Genomic DNA, 18,559 nt, shown 5'->3' with positions numbered 1-18,559 from the left:
CATAACATAACATAACATAACATAACATAACATAACATAACATAACATAACATAACATAACATAACATAACATAACGTAACGTAACGTAACGTAACGTAATAACGTAACGTAACGTAACGTAACGTAACATAACATAACATAACATAACATAACATAACATAACATAACATAACATAACATAACATAAAAGTAATCTAATTATGTATGTAAATATAAATTTCTCTATGAAACATAAAAGTTTCTCAGCGATACCAATGCATTCACAAGTTTTAAAATTGGAGACAAATGAAACCCCCACTCTAAGTTTAAATGTAAATTTGTAAGTCCATTTTTTTCAAGTCAGTAACTGTTACCTTTTTCCATTAAATGAATGTAATTTTCCGCAATGTTTACTCTATAAACATAACTTATTTTTAAATACAGATGGTGTTTTTTTTTACGCACTAGTGCGAGAAGTGGTTCATTATATGCCAGGTCGAAACTTCGGAGAGCCATCTGTACTGAAAAACGTCGTACGATACACGTGCGAAAAGGAAATTCGTAACTCGTGTCGATTTAAAACACTCCCTTCGGTCGTGTTTTAATTTATCGCCACTCGTTTCGAACTTCCTTTTTTACGCACTTGTATCGAAATGTACTATTTAAATACAGATGGTGTTTTTTTACGCACTAGTGCGAGAAGTGGTTTGTTTACTCGTATTCTATATCAAGTCGAAATTTTAGATGGCCATCTGTACTGAAGAACGTCGTACGATACACGTGCAAAAAGTAAATTCGTCAACTTCCTTTTTTCGCAATTGTATCGTAATGTACTGGGCTAATTAATGTAGCCCATGGGTCATATTATAAGTAAATAGGTTTACAAGACCTTTTTCATCACTATTCTTTAAAAAATCAACCCTTCGAATAGTACCAACACTAGCGACCTTAACGGACCTTATAAGAATCATAGTACAAATACATAAGGTGTCCAAATCCGTGTCATTAATTATAGGGCACAAAACCATTGATGGTGACAAAGATGGATGGTCAGATAGATAATATGAGTAGGTATATGGAGGGTAATCTGCCATCGGACGGGTTCGGTGTGGTGTAGGGGATAAGATGGTAGCGGATTGATATAATATCGACCAAAAAAATTAAACGCTGATTTATAAGATATTTCGTAGTTACTTTTCGCTAAGTATTCGTTAAAGAGACATCTTACAAATATAGGCATTGAAAATGCCTTATGTTTTCCTTATTTTTCCTTTTTTTCCCGTTTTGTGATTTATGTGTATTCTTGTTTTTTTTTTATGTAAATAGTTTTATTTTGTCTGTCTCTTTTCTTCATTTTCTTTTTCTTTTTATTGTTGTGTGTTTGTTATCTGTCGTGGCATCACCGAATGGGCCCTACGGAAGACCAGCGCTGGCTTCCAGCTAGCATAATGCTGAGTTGGGTCCATTTCGTGATGCGCACTTACTTAATGTTCTGTTCTCTGTTTTTTGTCCTATTCTTGTGTGTACATGTACGTACGTGTTTGTGAGCGTCATGAATAAATGTCTTTTATCTTTTATCTTAAAATGTAAAACTAATAGTAAAATAATTACAATTTACAAAAGAACGCTTATTTGTCCTTTGTAAATAAAACCTATAAAACAGATTTAATGAGTCATGTTATTATATTGTACTTTTTTTAACGTTTAAACCTGTGACGAGTTAACGACTATCTTTAAAATATTTTTATATTTACCTTATATTTTTTTAATACTTAGCTAGGGTAGTTACCTAATAATTTCAAACCATAAATAAATCGTGTAATTACCTATACATGTTTACCATAAATTCCTTCACCGATTTGTGGTATTTAAAGTGCATTTAGGAAAAGGAAATATCATAGTTATCCTCAAATGAATTGCATTGGTATACCCACGATAGGGTCGTTTTCCGAGGATAGGTTAATGCCATTATCCAAGGCTAATGTATGTATTAAAATAACCTAACCAATAGCTTATAAATCAAGTCTTGAAATATATATGTAGGTATGTAACTGTGTGGTTTTGGTACGTAAGTAGTAGTAGTAGTAATTTTCCCGACCGCTTGGCAGCTCAATACACGGAAGTGAAAATGCTTGACGCATTGACGCTTGATAATACTGTCGCTATCAGATATACCAAAGCGCCCGAGGTGGTCATAAATATCTGAACACTCACCTTAATTGCGTTTTCAAATCATCCGATCCGATATCGGATGTAGGACCGAATGTCCCATACATTACAGGTGCCATCTGGGATTTATTCCATTGAAATCTTTCCCACATCCGATATCGGCTAGGATAATGTGAAAACGGACTGCCTTGACAATAGACTTGTATTCAGATATTTGTGAGCACCTAGGAAATCGGAATATATCTGGGGGCGATTTTTGAGTCTCACTGTCATTAAAGCACCAGTTGAAAACGGTGAATTGCCTATTATTTTCAGTGACAATTTTCTGAATTCGAACGCCGTGAGACTCAAAAATCGGCCCCCTGATGGTGACTTTACAAGTAGTTACATGGATATCGCTATCGCGCCCGCTTGTGCCTTACACCAATATTTACAGTAGGGTAAATCTTTTGAACCCGATTGAATAGTTGAGCAAAACGATGCGGACTGTCGTACTTTGATTCTTTAATTTCTTTTGTGGACGTGTTAAAATGAAAGAGTTAAATGGTTAACCAATAGAACACCTAGGTGTCTAAAGTTCTATTCAGCTAGCTTCAGCGTAGGTATACGAAATGTTTTTTAACGGCGCGATTTTATAACCCTCCTTTTTGTGTTTTCGTATGCAAATATTGTACGTATTTCATGTAATATTTTTATTTTATGTTTGTAGGAACTATGAAGTGATTTGCTAAAGTAACTTAGAAATTAACCAAGGCAAAGTTTTCGATTCTTTTTATGGAATTATTGTTAAATCCAATTCCAACTGTGTTAAAATTACCCATTGAAATACTTACAAGACTTATTACTTATTGTAGTGTAGAACTATTATGAATCAAGAAGCTTTTACTTATGAGTGCATATATTATAATTAAAGTCACTTACAGGTCGAACGCGATTAATAGTACATTACGATACAAGTGCGTAAAAAAGGAAGTTCGAAACGAGTGGCGATAAATTAAAACACGACCGGAGGGAGTGTTTTAAATCGACACGAGTTACGAATTTCCTTTTCGCACGTGTATCGTACGACGTTTTTCAGTACATATGAGCCTCCGAAGTTTCGACCTGGCATATAATGAACCGCTTCTCGCACTAGTGCGTAAAAAAAACACTTTTTTTCGACGTTTTGGCTAAGCTGCACTGGCCGTGGTCATCTCTAAGTGACTAAAGTCTAATATAATATGTATGACAAAACACGAGAACTTAGTCTTTTGCGAGTGACTTCTAATTCAAGGCTAAATAATGACCAGAGATCGTATTTTTGTGCGTCATAACATACTAAATGTCATCAAAAGACATAAGTCAATGCAAAGCCGTGCGATCTCTAATAACGAAAAAGAGCGAAACCTTTCGTACCACCCAAGAAACATAGTCACAACGACTATGTTTAAAAAATGCCTTAGAAACTATCAATTTCTTCCATTCCTCACAAACACTACAATCTCAGAACCTACGCCTTAAAGCCTACGTGTTCAGGCACATATTCCCTCGTCATGGCAAGGAAAGTTTGTCAACAAACACACAATGACACAGTGCCCAGTGTGAGACAATGATAAGGTCAGATTTCAGCGACGGAAGGCATCTGGTCCGATGTCTAGCTCAAACTGTAGTGTATGTCATTAAAACGAGAATTGGCATCGTACTTAGAGGCGGTACTAGGAACTGGAAGTAGGGCGAAATAGCTTGGTCGTTTTGATAGTGGTTATGGATGGCTCTGTACTTTTTACCGTGGTGGCTAGGTTACATGGATCTAGCGTATAAGAATTACAAAGCTCGTTAGATACCACTTTTGTATATAATGACAGAAAAACAGCTATTTCCGCATAATGTCCATGATACTTACAGTTGAAAAGAATATGATTATATAGGTAGGAGCGAAAAAACACTTTTCTGGAATTAGCAAACCTAATAGTTATCAATCAATGCCCCTTAGTCTAAGAAGCCTTTGTATAAATTTTCAGGTTTGAAATGTTGAAAATCTCATACAAACCTGAAAATTCAACTTTTAGATAAAAAATGTTTTTCGGTAGTATTATGTTCAGTATACATTATTGATACATATTATTACAAGAATAAAAATCGCGTATTTTCAATATTTTAGCGGGTATTTTGGCGAATGTACTGAAACTAGACAAACTTTGAAAAATTAAAAACTTTGGCGATTCTTGACGCTATTTTCGCAACTTTTTGTAGTTTCTCATAATGATATGTATCAATAACATATACTAAACATAATACTGCCGAATTTTTTTTTATCTGAAAGTTGAATTTTTAGGTTTGTAGGTATGAGATTTTCAAAATTTCAACCCTAATGCGGAGGCAGAAGATGTTGATTTAAAAAGCTGAAAATTTGCACAAAGGCTTCATAGACTATAAGGGGCATTGATTGATAACTATTAGGTTTGCTAATTCCAGAAAAGTGTTTTTTCGCTCCACCCTAATGATTATAATGTTAAAACGTCATTATCTAGCCATTGGTACCTATCTAATTAAACACCATCGGTTAATTTTGAACCTGTTTTTTTTTGTACAGGCACTTACCTAATAAGTAAGGTTTTCTTTCAAAGCACCCGTTAAACGTCTATTGTTTGTTCATATGTTTTTCATTGGGAGTTTCTATAGAAGCTTATAACAATGGCGAATTTAATAGAATTCAATAAAAAAACCTTCATTTGTTTCACAAGGAATCCACTCAAATGCCTTACCAAACTAAAAGTTCCAGATTTTTTGTTAAAGAAGTCAGTGAAGTTACTTTTTCGAGGTATTCGTATACAATCGTTATTGTTTAGATTTAATTAGTTAGGTCCTGATTATGTTTCTTCGATCAATTTGTTGAAAGGGTAATTTTCTTGTAGATTAGAAAGTAATAACTTGTGTGAGATTATTCCTTAGGATATTTTTTTTCATCACATTTTTTTTTATTTTTTTTTTATTTTATTCATAAGGCACACAAAACAGACAACATTCAATACATTATTATAACTTGACATTTGCTCGTAAACGGTGTTAGTACATGTCTGATACGTAATGAGCTATTTTACTGCCCTAGGGCGGTAAAGTGAATACCTGGGTGGGGCCTTCCACGACCTGTCAAAAATTACAAGATGGTGGAAGAATTTTCGAAATGTCAGCGTAGGTATTTCAATACATTTAGTATAAAAGGTTTGTAATACCTATATCACGGGCGGCTGTTCGGCGTCGGGCTTCTCAAACAGCCTCTCGTTCGTAATCCTTCTCTTTCCGCTCTTAATACACAATATACTATTCTGTGCGATTACATTTAATAAAATAGTTTTTCATCAGACCCGCACTTTAAATGTGCTATTGTACGCAGGCGGAGCGTGAGTTATAGAAAAATCGTTCTCCCAAGGGAATAATGAAATTTCTTGTACCGTACTTGTCTTCTTTACATCTATTTACATATTTTTTACATTGATGAAAAACATTGTGTGTAACTCGGGGAGTATGAATATTACTAACTCGAGTCTTTAAATCGCTCCGGCAAGCCGTCGCGATTTAACTTACTCTCGTTAGTAATATTCAACTTCCTCCCCTTGTTGCACAATGTACTATTATTAAACAATTCATCATCAACTCAGACTTTGTCCCATATCCCAGGGATTCAGATCGGCTCTTCGTATCATTTTGTGCCATTCTTCTCCAACACCTCTGGTGTTTCGGGTGTCCATGGGCGGCGATGATCGCTTACCATCAGGCGACCTGTCTGCTCGTTTGCCTCCTATCCCATAAAAAAAAAAATATATTTTGCGTCATGTGAGGGCTTGCGTCTGTCGTCCTCAAATCATTCGTCACTGCTTATTAACGTAAGTTGACTTTTCTATTAAACAATTTTTTGTATTTAACTTCAACCCGACAATTTTTTTTTAAATATTACTTGACACAAAAGCACCTTTTATTAAATAAAATAAATAAATATATAGGACATTCTTACACAGATTGACGGAGTCTCACGGTAAGCTCAAGAAGGCTTCTGCTGTGGGTACTCAGACAACGATTTATTTAATATACAAATCCATACTAATTTATAAATGGGAAAGTGTGTGTCTGTTTGTTTGTCCGTCTTTCACGGCAAAACGGAGCGACGAGTTGACTTGATTTTTTAAGTTGAGATAGTTGAAGAGATGGATAGGACATAGGCTATTTTTTGTCTCTTTCTGAGCTAGTACTATATACATGCTAGTACTATATACATAGAAAACATCGGTGACTCAGGAACAAATATCCCTTATTATATTGTCGCTTTTCATGTAAGTTGAAACGAGTCAAGATTGTCAAGAAAAGAAAATAGAATACTGTTCACAACGGGCCATGATCCGTTGGGGCGTTGAAATGTCATAAATAATAGTATCGCGACAATATTTTTGCAATAAAATAGGCCAAAATCATTATTCATTTTTAATAAGCAATTGATACATTATGCAAGACGTTTTTATCACGTTTGACCTGTTTTACAATCTTTGTTGTTTTATTTCTATTATAATGATTGACCATATTGTGCTAAAGTCTTTTGATAACGGTTTCTTTCCAGCTTATCTTTGAAAGTTGCATGATAAACATGTTGTTAATGCCGACTACGAATAAATAGGAATGACATACGTACGATTTAATGAACCGAGTTCACCTTAACAACTGGTTATTTTTATCTAAAGAGCTATCCATTGTTCTAAGTTCGATTCAATCCCAAAGATACAAATAAAAATAAAATATATTGTATAAAATCTTAAATTATAAGTTTTATCGACACTACTTTAAAGAAAAACTCTTTTTAGTTCAAATAAAATATAGAAAACAGTTTTAGTGTAAATAGTTTGGCCTGTAATTTATTCAGTTTTAAAAATGTCGGTATAAAAATTTACAGCTTCGAGAATGGTTGGTTATCCTGCTATAAAAAGATGAAGCCCTTTCTGATAAAGATAAATAATACAGATCAAGGGGGAACAGGCGCCTTCTGGGCGAGCTCGTATCGTAGGCCAAGTTTTCGCCACGACTAGTCTGTGACCCTTTTATAATTATAAAAATAAAATAAAAAATATCGATGTGATACAGAATAAATAATAACGTGTACCAACTACCAAGTTATTTTTTTTGTGTATACTAACGCCATCTATCCTTCCAGGTCACACACACATGACTCGCTAACCACAACAATGGCGGACACGCAGCACTTCTGCCTGCGGTGGAACAACTACCAGAGCAGCATCACCAGCGCCTTCGAGAACCTGCGGGACGATGAGGACTTTGTTGACGTCACGCTGGCGTGCGACGGAAAGAGTTTGAAGGCACATCGGGTAGTCCTGTCGGCTTGCAGCCCGTATTTCAGGGAGCTATTAAAAGTAAGTGTTTTCGTTGAAAAATAAAGCATTCTACTTACTCAAAGAAATAAAAAACAAAAGCTAGAAATTCACTAATTAAGCACAAAGTTCATTGAAAAAAAATGTTTATTATATTATTTTAAAAAATCCGTTGAAATTGAAAGATAGCTATTTTAGCAAGTATCAAAAAAATCATATCTACAGATCTATTTTGATTTATTTGAACTTATTTATTATACATACGTACACTGTTAATATTAATTAAATTTTTTTTTTTTAATTTAAAGACACGTTAAAATAATTTCTGTTTTTTTTTCATTAAGTTTACAATACGATCATAAAAAAGCCGAATTAAGATGCCACAAACCCATACATAAATGTCATACGAATCATTTAAATTTAAACCGTCATCCTGTAAATCCAACCATCATGTAAATTCGTCCAATAAAATTGAAATATGCACCTACCTATTTTTTACAAAAAAAAATTACAAAATTGTAATGCATTTGCAATTTATTTCACACAAAAATATTCTTTCAATAAGTATTTATTAGAGGAACTAATTTTAAATAAAAAAATACCATAATTATTTCACAAAATAATTGACAAACAAAAAAAAGTCATATTAAGTAAACTTAATTATTGAAATGCAAAAAATATTAAAAATAAAAAGGAAATTAAAAAATAGGAGCAAAAAGAAAAATAAAGATTTGTCAGGTGTGGGGTTCGAACCCACGCTCCCTCTCGGGAACCAGAGCTTAAATCTGGCGCCTTAGACCACTCGGCCAACCTGACTTGGCAGCCTAGGGCGAAATTACGCATACGCTTGTACACACTGCAATGTTGTGCAATTATGAACGAGTATGACTAATCAATTGTTTGATTTTCACCGTCGCCATTGAATTTACGATTTCTAGATATAATTATTTTTTTCTAATGCTGTCATGAACTGATAATTTTAATCGACATGTTTTTTAATTAATTGTAACTGGTGTATTTAGTTGTACTTATATATGTAAAATTTGTCAAAATGTTGAGTATTTTATGTTATGACAATTATTACATTACTATTTAATCTTCCTAAAATTGTGATTACATTTTAATGTGACTTAAATATGTACCTATGTATTAATTACCTATATAAAATAAAAATAATAATTAAAGTACCTATAAAAATAATATTTTATATTAAATTAAATTATTTTTAATAAGTATGTTGTATTTATGTAGGCAAAGTTTTTGCTTAAGAACGTCACAATTAATGAACGCCTTAAGACTATTCAGATTAGACCAATTCTTCAGCAATGTTTTAAAGAAAATTGTGTACTTAAAAAGGTTCTTAAGGATCGGCAACGCACAGGTTGCCTCTTTAGTTACAAGCATCCGTAGGCTACTACTACAAGTGGCGTACTAGAAGAGAGGCCTATGCTCAGCAGTGGGCGATAAAGGGCTGATATGATGATGATGATGATGATGTAGGCTACGGTAACTGCTTACCAGGCGGGCTGTATGATTTTTTTTTTTTTTATTATTATAAATGGGCTTACTCTTACCAAATCAAATAGATATTTTTCTGATTTCCGCTGTCTGTCCCTATGTATGCATAGACCTTTAAAACTACGCAATGAATTTTAATGTTTTTTTTTTTAATAATAGGTACTGAGATAGTGATTCAAGAGGAAGGTTTAAGCATAGCCGAGTCGGGCATGCTGTCGAACACCGGGTCGGCAGTATCCAATAAGGATTACCTCCACCTCTGAAAAAAAAAAGAGGAAGGTTTATTTGTATACCCATTAGAAGACTTGGTGGGTCACTACATACATCACGCCTGTTTCCCAAATGGGTAGGCTGAGATCACGGATTTCCATTTGCTACGATCCTGACCAACACTTTCATATCGTTCCTCATACATGTTCGTCGGTTTCTAGTACCTACTTCTGACCAGCCGGCGTTAGCGATTGCCAATGCCGCCGACCATAGATTAAATATAACAAGATCATACCATCCCATACATTAAAATGCGACCGCCTAAGACCGCGCTTACACTCCACCACACATAGATGGCGCCACAAAAAAAATGTCTTGTAGCTTTCGATTATACTTGTAGATGGCGTTAAGTGTCACTTTTGACATAGATTTACGGCTCGGAATTGACACTTAATGCCAATCTACAAATAATCGGTGGCAACAAGGCATTTTTTTTTTGTGGCGCCATCTATGTGTGGTGGAGTGTAAGCGCGTTCGTAGGCGGTCGCATTTTAATGTGTGGGATGATATGATCTTGTTATATTTAATTTATGCGCCGACAGAAATGCAGTCTAGCTCTGTCGCAAGAGTGATAGAGATAGATAGCTACGAAATAGATATTATCGTGAGCGTTTGTGCATTCGGCTACGGACACTGCTGGCTTTTTTTGTAATATTTCCCCAATTTGACCACTGGGTGGGTCACTAATTATAAAATAAATAAATAAATAAATAAATATTATATGACATTCTTACACAGATTGACTGAGGCCCACGGTAAGCTCGAGAAGGCTTGTGCTGTGGGTACTCAGACAACGAGATATATAATATATAAATACTTATCTACATAGAAAACACCCATGACTCAGGAACAAATATCTGTGCTCATCACACTAATAAATGCCCTTACCGGGATTCGAACCCGGCACCGCGGCGCAGCAGGCAGGGTCACTACCGACTGCGCCAGACCGGTCGTCAAAAATTATAATTATGAACCCTTAAATGCATGATAATGTATATTCTTATTTATTTATTATTTATTTTATTTGTTAGCCTGTGTGGTGACGGGTTAAGAATTTCACCACCCCCTTTCTTCCCGTGGGTGTCGTAGAAGGCGACTATGGGATATGGGTTAAATTGTGGCGTAGGCGAGAGGCTGGCAACCTGTCACTGCAATGTCACAGTTTCGTTTTCTTTCAACCCCTTATTTGCCAAGAGTGGCACTGAAGCTTTAGTAGTTTCATGTGTTCTGCCTACCCCTTTATGGGAAACAGGCGTGATTGTATGTATGTATGTATATATGCATCATATCTTTGATGGCCCGTGGCTCAATATGTAGCTATCCAAAATAACATTTATTACTTAATTATTATTCATTATTTACGGTTATTTAATAAATAATAAAAAAAACTTTAAATTATTATGATTTAATATTTATTATTTAAGGATTAAGATGAAATGGCGGAAAAGTGTGAAAAAACGGGATTATGGCGATTTTTAGTGTGTGATTTAGGCTGATTTTTTCATAGTAATTATTTTTAGTTATAACATTTTATCATAGGTGATTCACAAATCCTTTTAATAGGAGTAAAAGTTTTCAGTTAAAATTTATATATAATTATATATTTGTATAAATATGATTTAGGCTATTTAACTTCTAACACTTATTTATTTAGTACTAGCTTTTGCTGGCGGCTTCGCTAGAAAGAGACAAAAAGTTGTCTATGTCACTCTCCATCCCTTCAACTATCTCCACATAAGTCACGTCAATTCGTCGCTCCGTTTTGCCGTGAAAGACGGACAAACAAACAGACACACACACTTTCCCATTTATAATATTAGTATTGATTGAAATCGATTTTCAAAGAGTCGGAAAACCATTGTCTATCACATATACCTATTTAACTTCGCGTCAAAAGAAAAAAATCATGCATTTTAGGGTTAATAAACTCTTTTCTCCGCAGTCAACACCATGTAAACATCCCGTGATCGTCCTCCAAGACGTGGCGTTCACGGACCTGCACGCGCTGGTGGAGTTCATCTACCACGGCGAGGTGAACGTGCACCAGCGGAGCCTCTCCTCCTTCTTGAAGACCGCCGAGGTGCTGCGCGTCTCCGGGCTCACGCAGAACGATGATGCTCAGGGAGTAAGTACATACAGCAAAAGCCACTAAAGTCACACGCATCCGAAAACGGGCGGCTTTGGCGCTCTTTTACTTAAAGAGTCGGGCACACCGATCTAAAGACGGGAGTCGGGTGAAGCCCGACGCACTCACTTCCGAACCGGACGCCTTCGGTTCGGTGCCCTCATACATAAGGGTCTTAAGGAGTCGGGCAACGCCCGACGCACTCACAATCAATCCAAGACCGGCTGCCTTTGCGCGCTCTCATACTTAGATAGTCGGGTCAAACCCGACGCACTCAGTCCAAAACTGGGAGCCTCCGGCACCAGTAAGCGTCGTGTCGTCATAAATGTATCCCTGATGGCTATTCTGTTGTCAGTAACAGACAAGACGAGAGGGATTCGACAAGACTTGAGTAGCTAAGTATTTAAAAGCAAGTAGGTGAAGGAGGATTGCTTTGGTTGGCTCAATAAGTCGGTATAATGTTTTGTCGTCCATTTAGTTGGAAGTCATAATAACAAACTATCAAATAAAACAATTTATTTTTCAATTCTTGCCACTCTATTGCCCAAATTGATCAGTCCACCATAAATAAATGTCTCCGACATTTATTTTATTGTAAACTCTTAACACTCTGTTTTCCCCACAGCCCCTGGTGCAGAGCCTCGCGCGCGCCGCCGCCGCCGCCGCCTCCCCGCACACGCCGCCGCCGCACCCGGCGCACGCGCACCCCCACACCCCCTCCTACACCGACAAGCTGGAGGAGGCGCTCCTCTCCCACCCGCAGCACTCCAGCATCCAGCAGATGATGCGCCGCGTCTCCCTCCCGCCCCGCCGCATGTCCCGCTCCGCGGACAACTCCCCTGACGTCATCAAGCGCGCGCGCCACGACAACAACAATGAGACACAGATCCACGCAGCCGACTTCTCTACAAAGAACCACTCGATTATCAACAACACGAGAGCTCACGAGCCTGGGAATAATGGGAACGGGATTTCGAATAGCAGCTCCTCGCCGTCGCCAAGACTGATGGATGAGGTCAAGAATGAGCCTCTAGACATGATTTGCGGCTCCAACGCAGATATAGACCGGAGTACGGATGACACGCCGCCACATCACAGACCTCTCGTGAGTTGGTAAAATCGAAGTTAGACAGCGGTCTCCCGTTGATGCTTCTGCCCGTTGATGCCTGTTATTATAAATATGTCGCTGAACTTCAAACTTGGGTAAATTCATTCTGCTATAAGGTTGACAATCTTTCAGATCATAGTATATATTTTTATATAATCAACCTTAAAGCAGAATGGATTTACCCAGATTTGAATTTAAGCGACACAAATATGGACGGCGGCGTCAAGCGGAGACCGAGGTCTAAATTGAACATTCAGTTTATGATTATGACACTTATTATGGTTAGCATAACGTTTTATTTTTGACATTAGCAACTAAAGGGTTTAGCCAAAATAACAATCATATCGATACCTTTGGGTTCAATTGGCGTAAAGGACAAAATGCAGGTTTTCAGGAGAAGCAAAAAACAACTTTTTTTTTAGAAAAATGTTTATATCTTTTTTGTTTTATGACCTATATTTGTGACGTATATAGAAAAATATGTAGATTTTTAGTATCCTTCACCTAGTGTAGCAACCGTAGTGATAAACTAAACGGTTTAGAAGTTAGATGGTTGTAAAGGACACGTCAAAATGCTATGGACGTCCTTTACACCCACGATTTTTTTGAACAATTAGAGTCGATAGGGTCGTAAATGACGGTCTTAGATGATTTTTATACAAATTCGGGGCGTAAATGTAACCGGAATGGTACAAATGGCAACTGTTTTTAGCTTAGTTTACAATTGAGAAACTTGAAAAATGTATCAAAACGTAGTTAATATGGCATAGAATAGCCACATTAGTGTTACAGTATATATTTATCTAAATATTTAACAGAGACAAAGAACAAGACTATTTTATATCCAGATTTGCAATAAAGAAACAACATTTGCTTAAAAACTATCTAATATTTTGGAAAGTTATTATTTTAGTACCTACTCGCCGCTCGGCTGTCTCAATAAGTTACGCATTCAGTATTTAATTCTAGCAGGGAAACGCTTTCGTAGTTTAAGTAAATATAAAAACACTAATGGTAATCACGTAAACTTTAATCAGCAACTGTGAATAGTAGACTATATTAATACGACAGTAATTTTAAGTCAAGTTAGGACGCGTATACAAACTGTAGTCAAGACTACCTACTATGTTGACTCATATTTTTGATAATTTTAAAACAGAAGATTGTTATTTAGTCGTAAACCTGTTAAATAAGAATAATCTTAATTATGAGTTCAATCCTAGAAATATTATAGTCAATGCTTTAAGTACCTGGGTACATAGCCAAGTCACCAAACGCTAACGCTCATTCGCTAGCGAAACGCACCTGTTATTGTCGCACTAAATGTTAGTATAGTCTACTGTTAAAGTTTACTGCCGGCGTAGCTGAATGGCAATCGTCGACGCCAGACGCCGACAAAAATGCAGTCTGGTGCAATACGCAAGAGCGATAAAGATATATAGCTACGAAATAGACATTATCGTGAGCGTTTGTGCATTTGGGTACGTACCCTGATTACCATAGTGTTTTTTTTAATTACCTACATCTCGCCGCAGTATAATAATACTACGAAAGCGTTTCCCTGCTAGAATTAAAGACTAAATGCATAACCTACTGACTATTCAGACAGCGTCGAATACTAAAAAAATAACTTTGAATTTGTTGCCAAAGTATTAGATAGTTTTTAAGCAAATATTGTTTCTTTATTACAAAACTGGATATAAAATATTAGTCTTGTTCTTTTTTGTTGCTAAGATAGCTTTGATAAATAATACACTGCATTAAACTGATGTAGCTATTCTATGCCATATTAAGTACGTTTTGATACATTTTTCCAGTTTTTAATTTTAAACTTAGAACAACATTTGTACCATTTCGGTTACAATTACGCCCCGACTTTGTATAAAAATCATCTAAGACCGTCATTTACGACCCTATCAAATCATGGGTGTAAAGGACGTTATAACATTTTGACGTGTCCTTTACAACCATCTATCTTCTAAATCGTTTAGTTTATCACTACGGTTGCTACACTAGGTTAAAGATACTCGTAATCTGCATATTTTTCTTATACACGTCACAAATATAGGTCAAAAAAACAAAAAAGTGGGTTTATCTTTCCCTTGCAAACCTGCATTATATGTCCTTTACGACAATTGAACCCAAAGATATCGATTACAGTTGCGGATAAAATATTTTTAGTGCTGGCCGTAAAGGACGAAGAACAGAAAAACTTGTCCTTTACGCCCAACTTCATCACACTACTATAGAAAGTGATCCTTAGAAAGTAAGGGCTTAAAGGGCAACAATATATGTCAAGGTGACTTACGACTATATTTTTATTTGTAGATTTCCTTTACGACACAAATAATAATTTAAAATTAATGACTTGATATTTACGCCTCTTCAGAAAAGCTATTTTTGCAAGTCCATAGTAGAAAATCTTGGTCGTAAAGGCAACTTTTTAAGAGATATCGAAATTTTAACTACACAGATCGATAGCGCTTGAAATTCTGAACAAAACTGTATATATAACTCATTTTCGCCAAAATGTCCTTTACGCCAATTGAACCCAGAGGTATCGACTAATAACAAACGCCGAAAATAAAATTATTGAGTGTAGATGAAACGACGATTAATTATAGGAAAACGTAGGTGAATATTTCAAATTTTCATACCTACCTAATTTATTGAAATTGGAGTTACTTTTATCATGATTGTCATCTTAGCCTCAGATTAATAAAGAAATGCCTTAAATATAATTAAAGAACATACACTTGACTCATTTACAATCGAGAACACAAAGTTAATATTATTGTATTCAGTAAGTATTCAGTACACGTTTAACAGTATGTAGGTAGATATGTTTAGATGAAAGTTGCTAGTACGAGTATGGACTATATTTACCTATATTCACGAAACAGCAGTTATTTTCGTCGGAAATTTCGTTAGTACATAGACGTAATGAAATCACAAATTTGTATTTCATCAATTCGTGCGCCTTTTAAAAGGATTCAGTTAATATTGCTGGAATGATCATTGCCGAATAGAAATGAAATTATTTCCTTATAGAACGTCAACATGAATATTTTGGTCTTTAAGCGGATGTCGATCTTGGCATTCCTCGTATTTAGGTACCTACTCGTAGTACCCTCAACTCCAACTTTTGAACCACAGTTTTGACAATTTGGCCCATATTGTTAGCTTGATATGTATTAAAATGTCAAATATTAATATTAGCGCCATCTAGCCGAGTGTTCCCCGAAGGTGTAACGCCATCTAGGTCACCGTGCCTTTTTGTCTAGGGCTTTGAGGTACGTTTTTTTCTTAGACTTTATCCGTCTATACGGAGTTACATATGTCTTTGGTATTACCTACTTCTTAATCAATAACTGTGTAGATAGATACATTGGAGTATAATGTACTACGTACATAGTAATAGCTCAATGGATAAATACAATGATTTTATTTATTTTCAATTGACTTCGCTTCCTCGTAGTTCCTTCATGGCAATATTGAAGGTTAATACAATCAAAGACATAGACGTACTACTCCGTATAGACAGATAAAGTCTAAGAAAAAAACATACGTCAAAGTCCTAGGGGAAAAGGTACAGTGACCTAGATAGCGTTACACCTTTGGGGAACGCTCGGCTAGATGGCGCTAATATTAATATTTGACATTTTATCACATACCAAGCTAACAATATGGGCCATATTGTCAAAACTGAGGTTCAAAAGTTTTAAGCTTGTGTCGAGAGATAGCACTGTGATTACACATTTTACTTTGACAGTAACTCTCTATAATACAATGTTACAAAAAGTCACATTTCGACGCCTTTATTTAAAAATAAAGTACGTAATTCTAGCTTTAAATTTAATTAATGTTATAGTGTCTACAAGAAAGTCGCATAATTTTACGTACACTAAAAAACTATCTACATGCGATTGTTTTATTTAAATGTCAAAATAAATTAAAAAAAACAGCAGAATTTATGTTGTCACGTGATCGCAAATCGCGACTTTAGGCAAAGCAATAAAACCTGACTCTGGCACTAGAGCAAAGCGAACTGCTCAATAACGGGTCGCCCGAACGTCGCCATTTGACACTAAGCGGTTCCGGGTACAAATTCTAGTCTAGATACTCGGTAATCTTAATGCCTGAGCTTCTAGAATTGAAACTGTAGCTTGGTGCTTTAAAAGTGTGGACCTAGATAGAATTACTAATTAATATATCTAGACGGTCAAGCAAGTCTTGTCAATAAGGCACTGTACGGTTAGCACATTTCTCCCGCGAGAGTATGTCGCCGCAAGGTAGACTACCCGTCCTTATGTCATTAACACAATTAGAAGAAGACGTGTGATCTATCTCGCGGCGACATACTCTCGCAGCAATCATGTGCTAACCGTGCTGGTCCCACCGCGAACTAGTAAGCTATGAGCTATCGTCTATAAAAACGAACAAAAGATAATCACTCCCGCGTAAATAAAAGAGACACGGCGATGTTTATAGTTACTCGTCCAGCGGTGAGCTATCAAAATCGCCGTGTATCTTTTATTTGCACGGGGGTGCTTATCTTTTGTTCGTTTTTACAGCCGATACCTCATAGCTTACTAGCTCGCGGTGGGACCAGTGCCTAAAAACAGGTATATTGTCTTTATAAAAAGCGTGCCTAAAAGCCTAGACATCGGCGGAATCATCGACAACTTCGACTGAGCATAACACTTAATTTATTGCAAATTTATGTAGCGGCGAAGGTCCAATTGAAAACTTGAATTTCGTCCCTTTTCATAGTGACAAGATTTGCTTGTTTTTCAAAGTAGTGACGAAATCTTTATATCAGAACTTCAAATTAGTTTCATATCTTATTTCAAATCTATTTTTACGTAAAGCACAAAATACCTGCCTATTTTTAACTACCGACTACCCGCTGTTTGTTTTCGTTTGATCTTTTACGTTCTTCGAATAATTAGGTATCGAAATAAGGGAGGTTCCATGGTTTCCTCAAATTAAGAAAAGAGATCAACAACATTCAGGACGAAAACTCAATACTTCAAGGTCTTGCTGATTCCCTAGAATTTGTTTTTTCCTCACACTTTCGCCATAACGCCTCGGAACTACGAAGTACGGACATTAGAATTTTTTTTTCACTAAGTGAAAAGTTTGTTTCCCCAAGTTAAATTGGAATACCAAGTCTGATAGTTGAAGTCTTGAGATAATTTTGCCTAAATAACTTTTTTAATTTGCTTCCATTCAGGAAGACTGAATAATCAGAATTTGTTGAATATTATTCGAGTAGGTATTTCAGATATTTAGATAACGAGATGAAAATAAATAAGCAATTTGTTTAACTTCTAGTTACTTAATATTTGATTTTAGTAACTTTATCTCTTCAAACCTTTACTACTTTAGGATCACCAAAGAATAGTATAAAAAACATCAAAGACTAAAGTACCTATTTTGCATGTGCCTCAGGGAGGGGGCCCACCTTCACGCGGCAGTTCAGCTGAAAATGACGACCGCACACCACCGCCCCAGCTGCCACCGTCGCCATTCATACAACCGGCCGACACGAAACTCTTCGCTCCCTCTAACACTTACAACTTCAGTATGGCGGCACTCACGGAACATCCATCATTGCAAGGTAACTATAACTAGTGTTTGCCGTAGTATGTGATTTGTGAATTTGATACTGTGATAGTCCCTATCTAGAATAAAGACGAAGCATGGTACAGATGAATGCAATGTCGATATCGTGTTTCCAGGTCTGCAGAGTCCGCTGGCTCCCGACGGCATGGCGAGCACTTCCCAAGGTGAGTCGCGGCTTGTCTAGCAACAAGTTTATTTTATGCATTACCTACATATATTGAAAAAAAAAACGATATTTTTAATGCACTGTCTGTCGTATGCCACCATCACCGCTTCCTCTCTGCTCTGTCATTATTAGGTTTATATATCATTATTAGGTTTTATATTTTTACAAAATGTATGAGGCAATTATCACGTGACATAAATATTATTATGTATTTTACTTATGATATCCCTATCTCCTATAACCT

The 18,559-nt window shown here is 36.1% G+C and overlaps 1 protein-coding gene and 1 non-coding gene across 7 annotated transcripts in view; one reads left to right on the top strand and one right to left on the bottom strand.

Moving 5' to 3' along the window:
- The window catches only part of LOC125230157 (broad-complex core protein isoforms 1/2/3/4/5), a 206,448-nt gene that overhangs the window by 182,342 nt on the left and 5,547 nt on the right, over nucleotides 1-18,559 (top strand). For all 6 annotated transcript variants that reach the window (XM_048135202.1, XM_048135204.1, XM_048135200.1 and 3 more), the window contains 5 exons: nucleotides 7,326-7,542; nucleotides 11,231-11,413; nucleotides 12,039-12,518; nucleotides 17,976-18,144; nucleotides 18,266-18,313. In XM_048135202.1, coding sequence (XP_047991159.1) covers nucleotides 7,357-7,542; nucleotides 11,231-11,413; nucleotides 12,039-12,518; nucleotides 17,976-18,144; nucleotides 18,266-18,313 — 1,066 coding nt within the window. In that variant the 5' untranslated portion in view covers nucleotides 7,326-7,356. The remainder of the gene's footprint in view (nucleotides 1-7,325; nucleotides 7,543-11,230; nucleotides 11,414-12,038; nucleotides 12,519-17,975; nucleotides 18,145-18,265; nucleotides 18,314-18,559) is intronic.
- Trnal-uaa lies at nucleotides 8,233-8,316 on the bottom strand. Its single transcript has one exon. It is a non-coding gene; the product is annotated as a tRNA-Leu (tRNA).

Source organism: Leguminivora glycinivorella, chromosome 10 (assembly GCF_023078275.1).
Source record: "Leguminivora glycinivorella isolate SPB_JAAS2020 chromosome 10, LegGlyc_1.1, whole genome shotgun sequence".
In the NCBI taxonomy this organism is placed as follows: Eukaryota; Metazoa; Arthropoda; class Insecta; order Lepidoptera; family Tortricidae; genus Leguminivora; species Leguminivora glycinivorella.
Note: the sequence above shows the minus strand (reverse complement) of the source record. Positions and strands in the feature narration are given on the sequence as shown.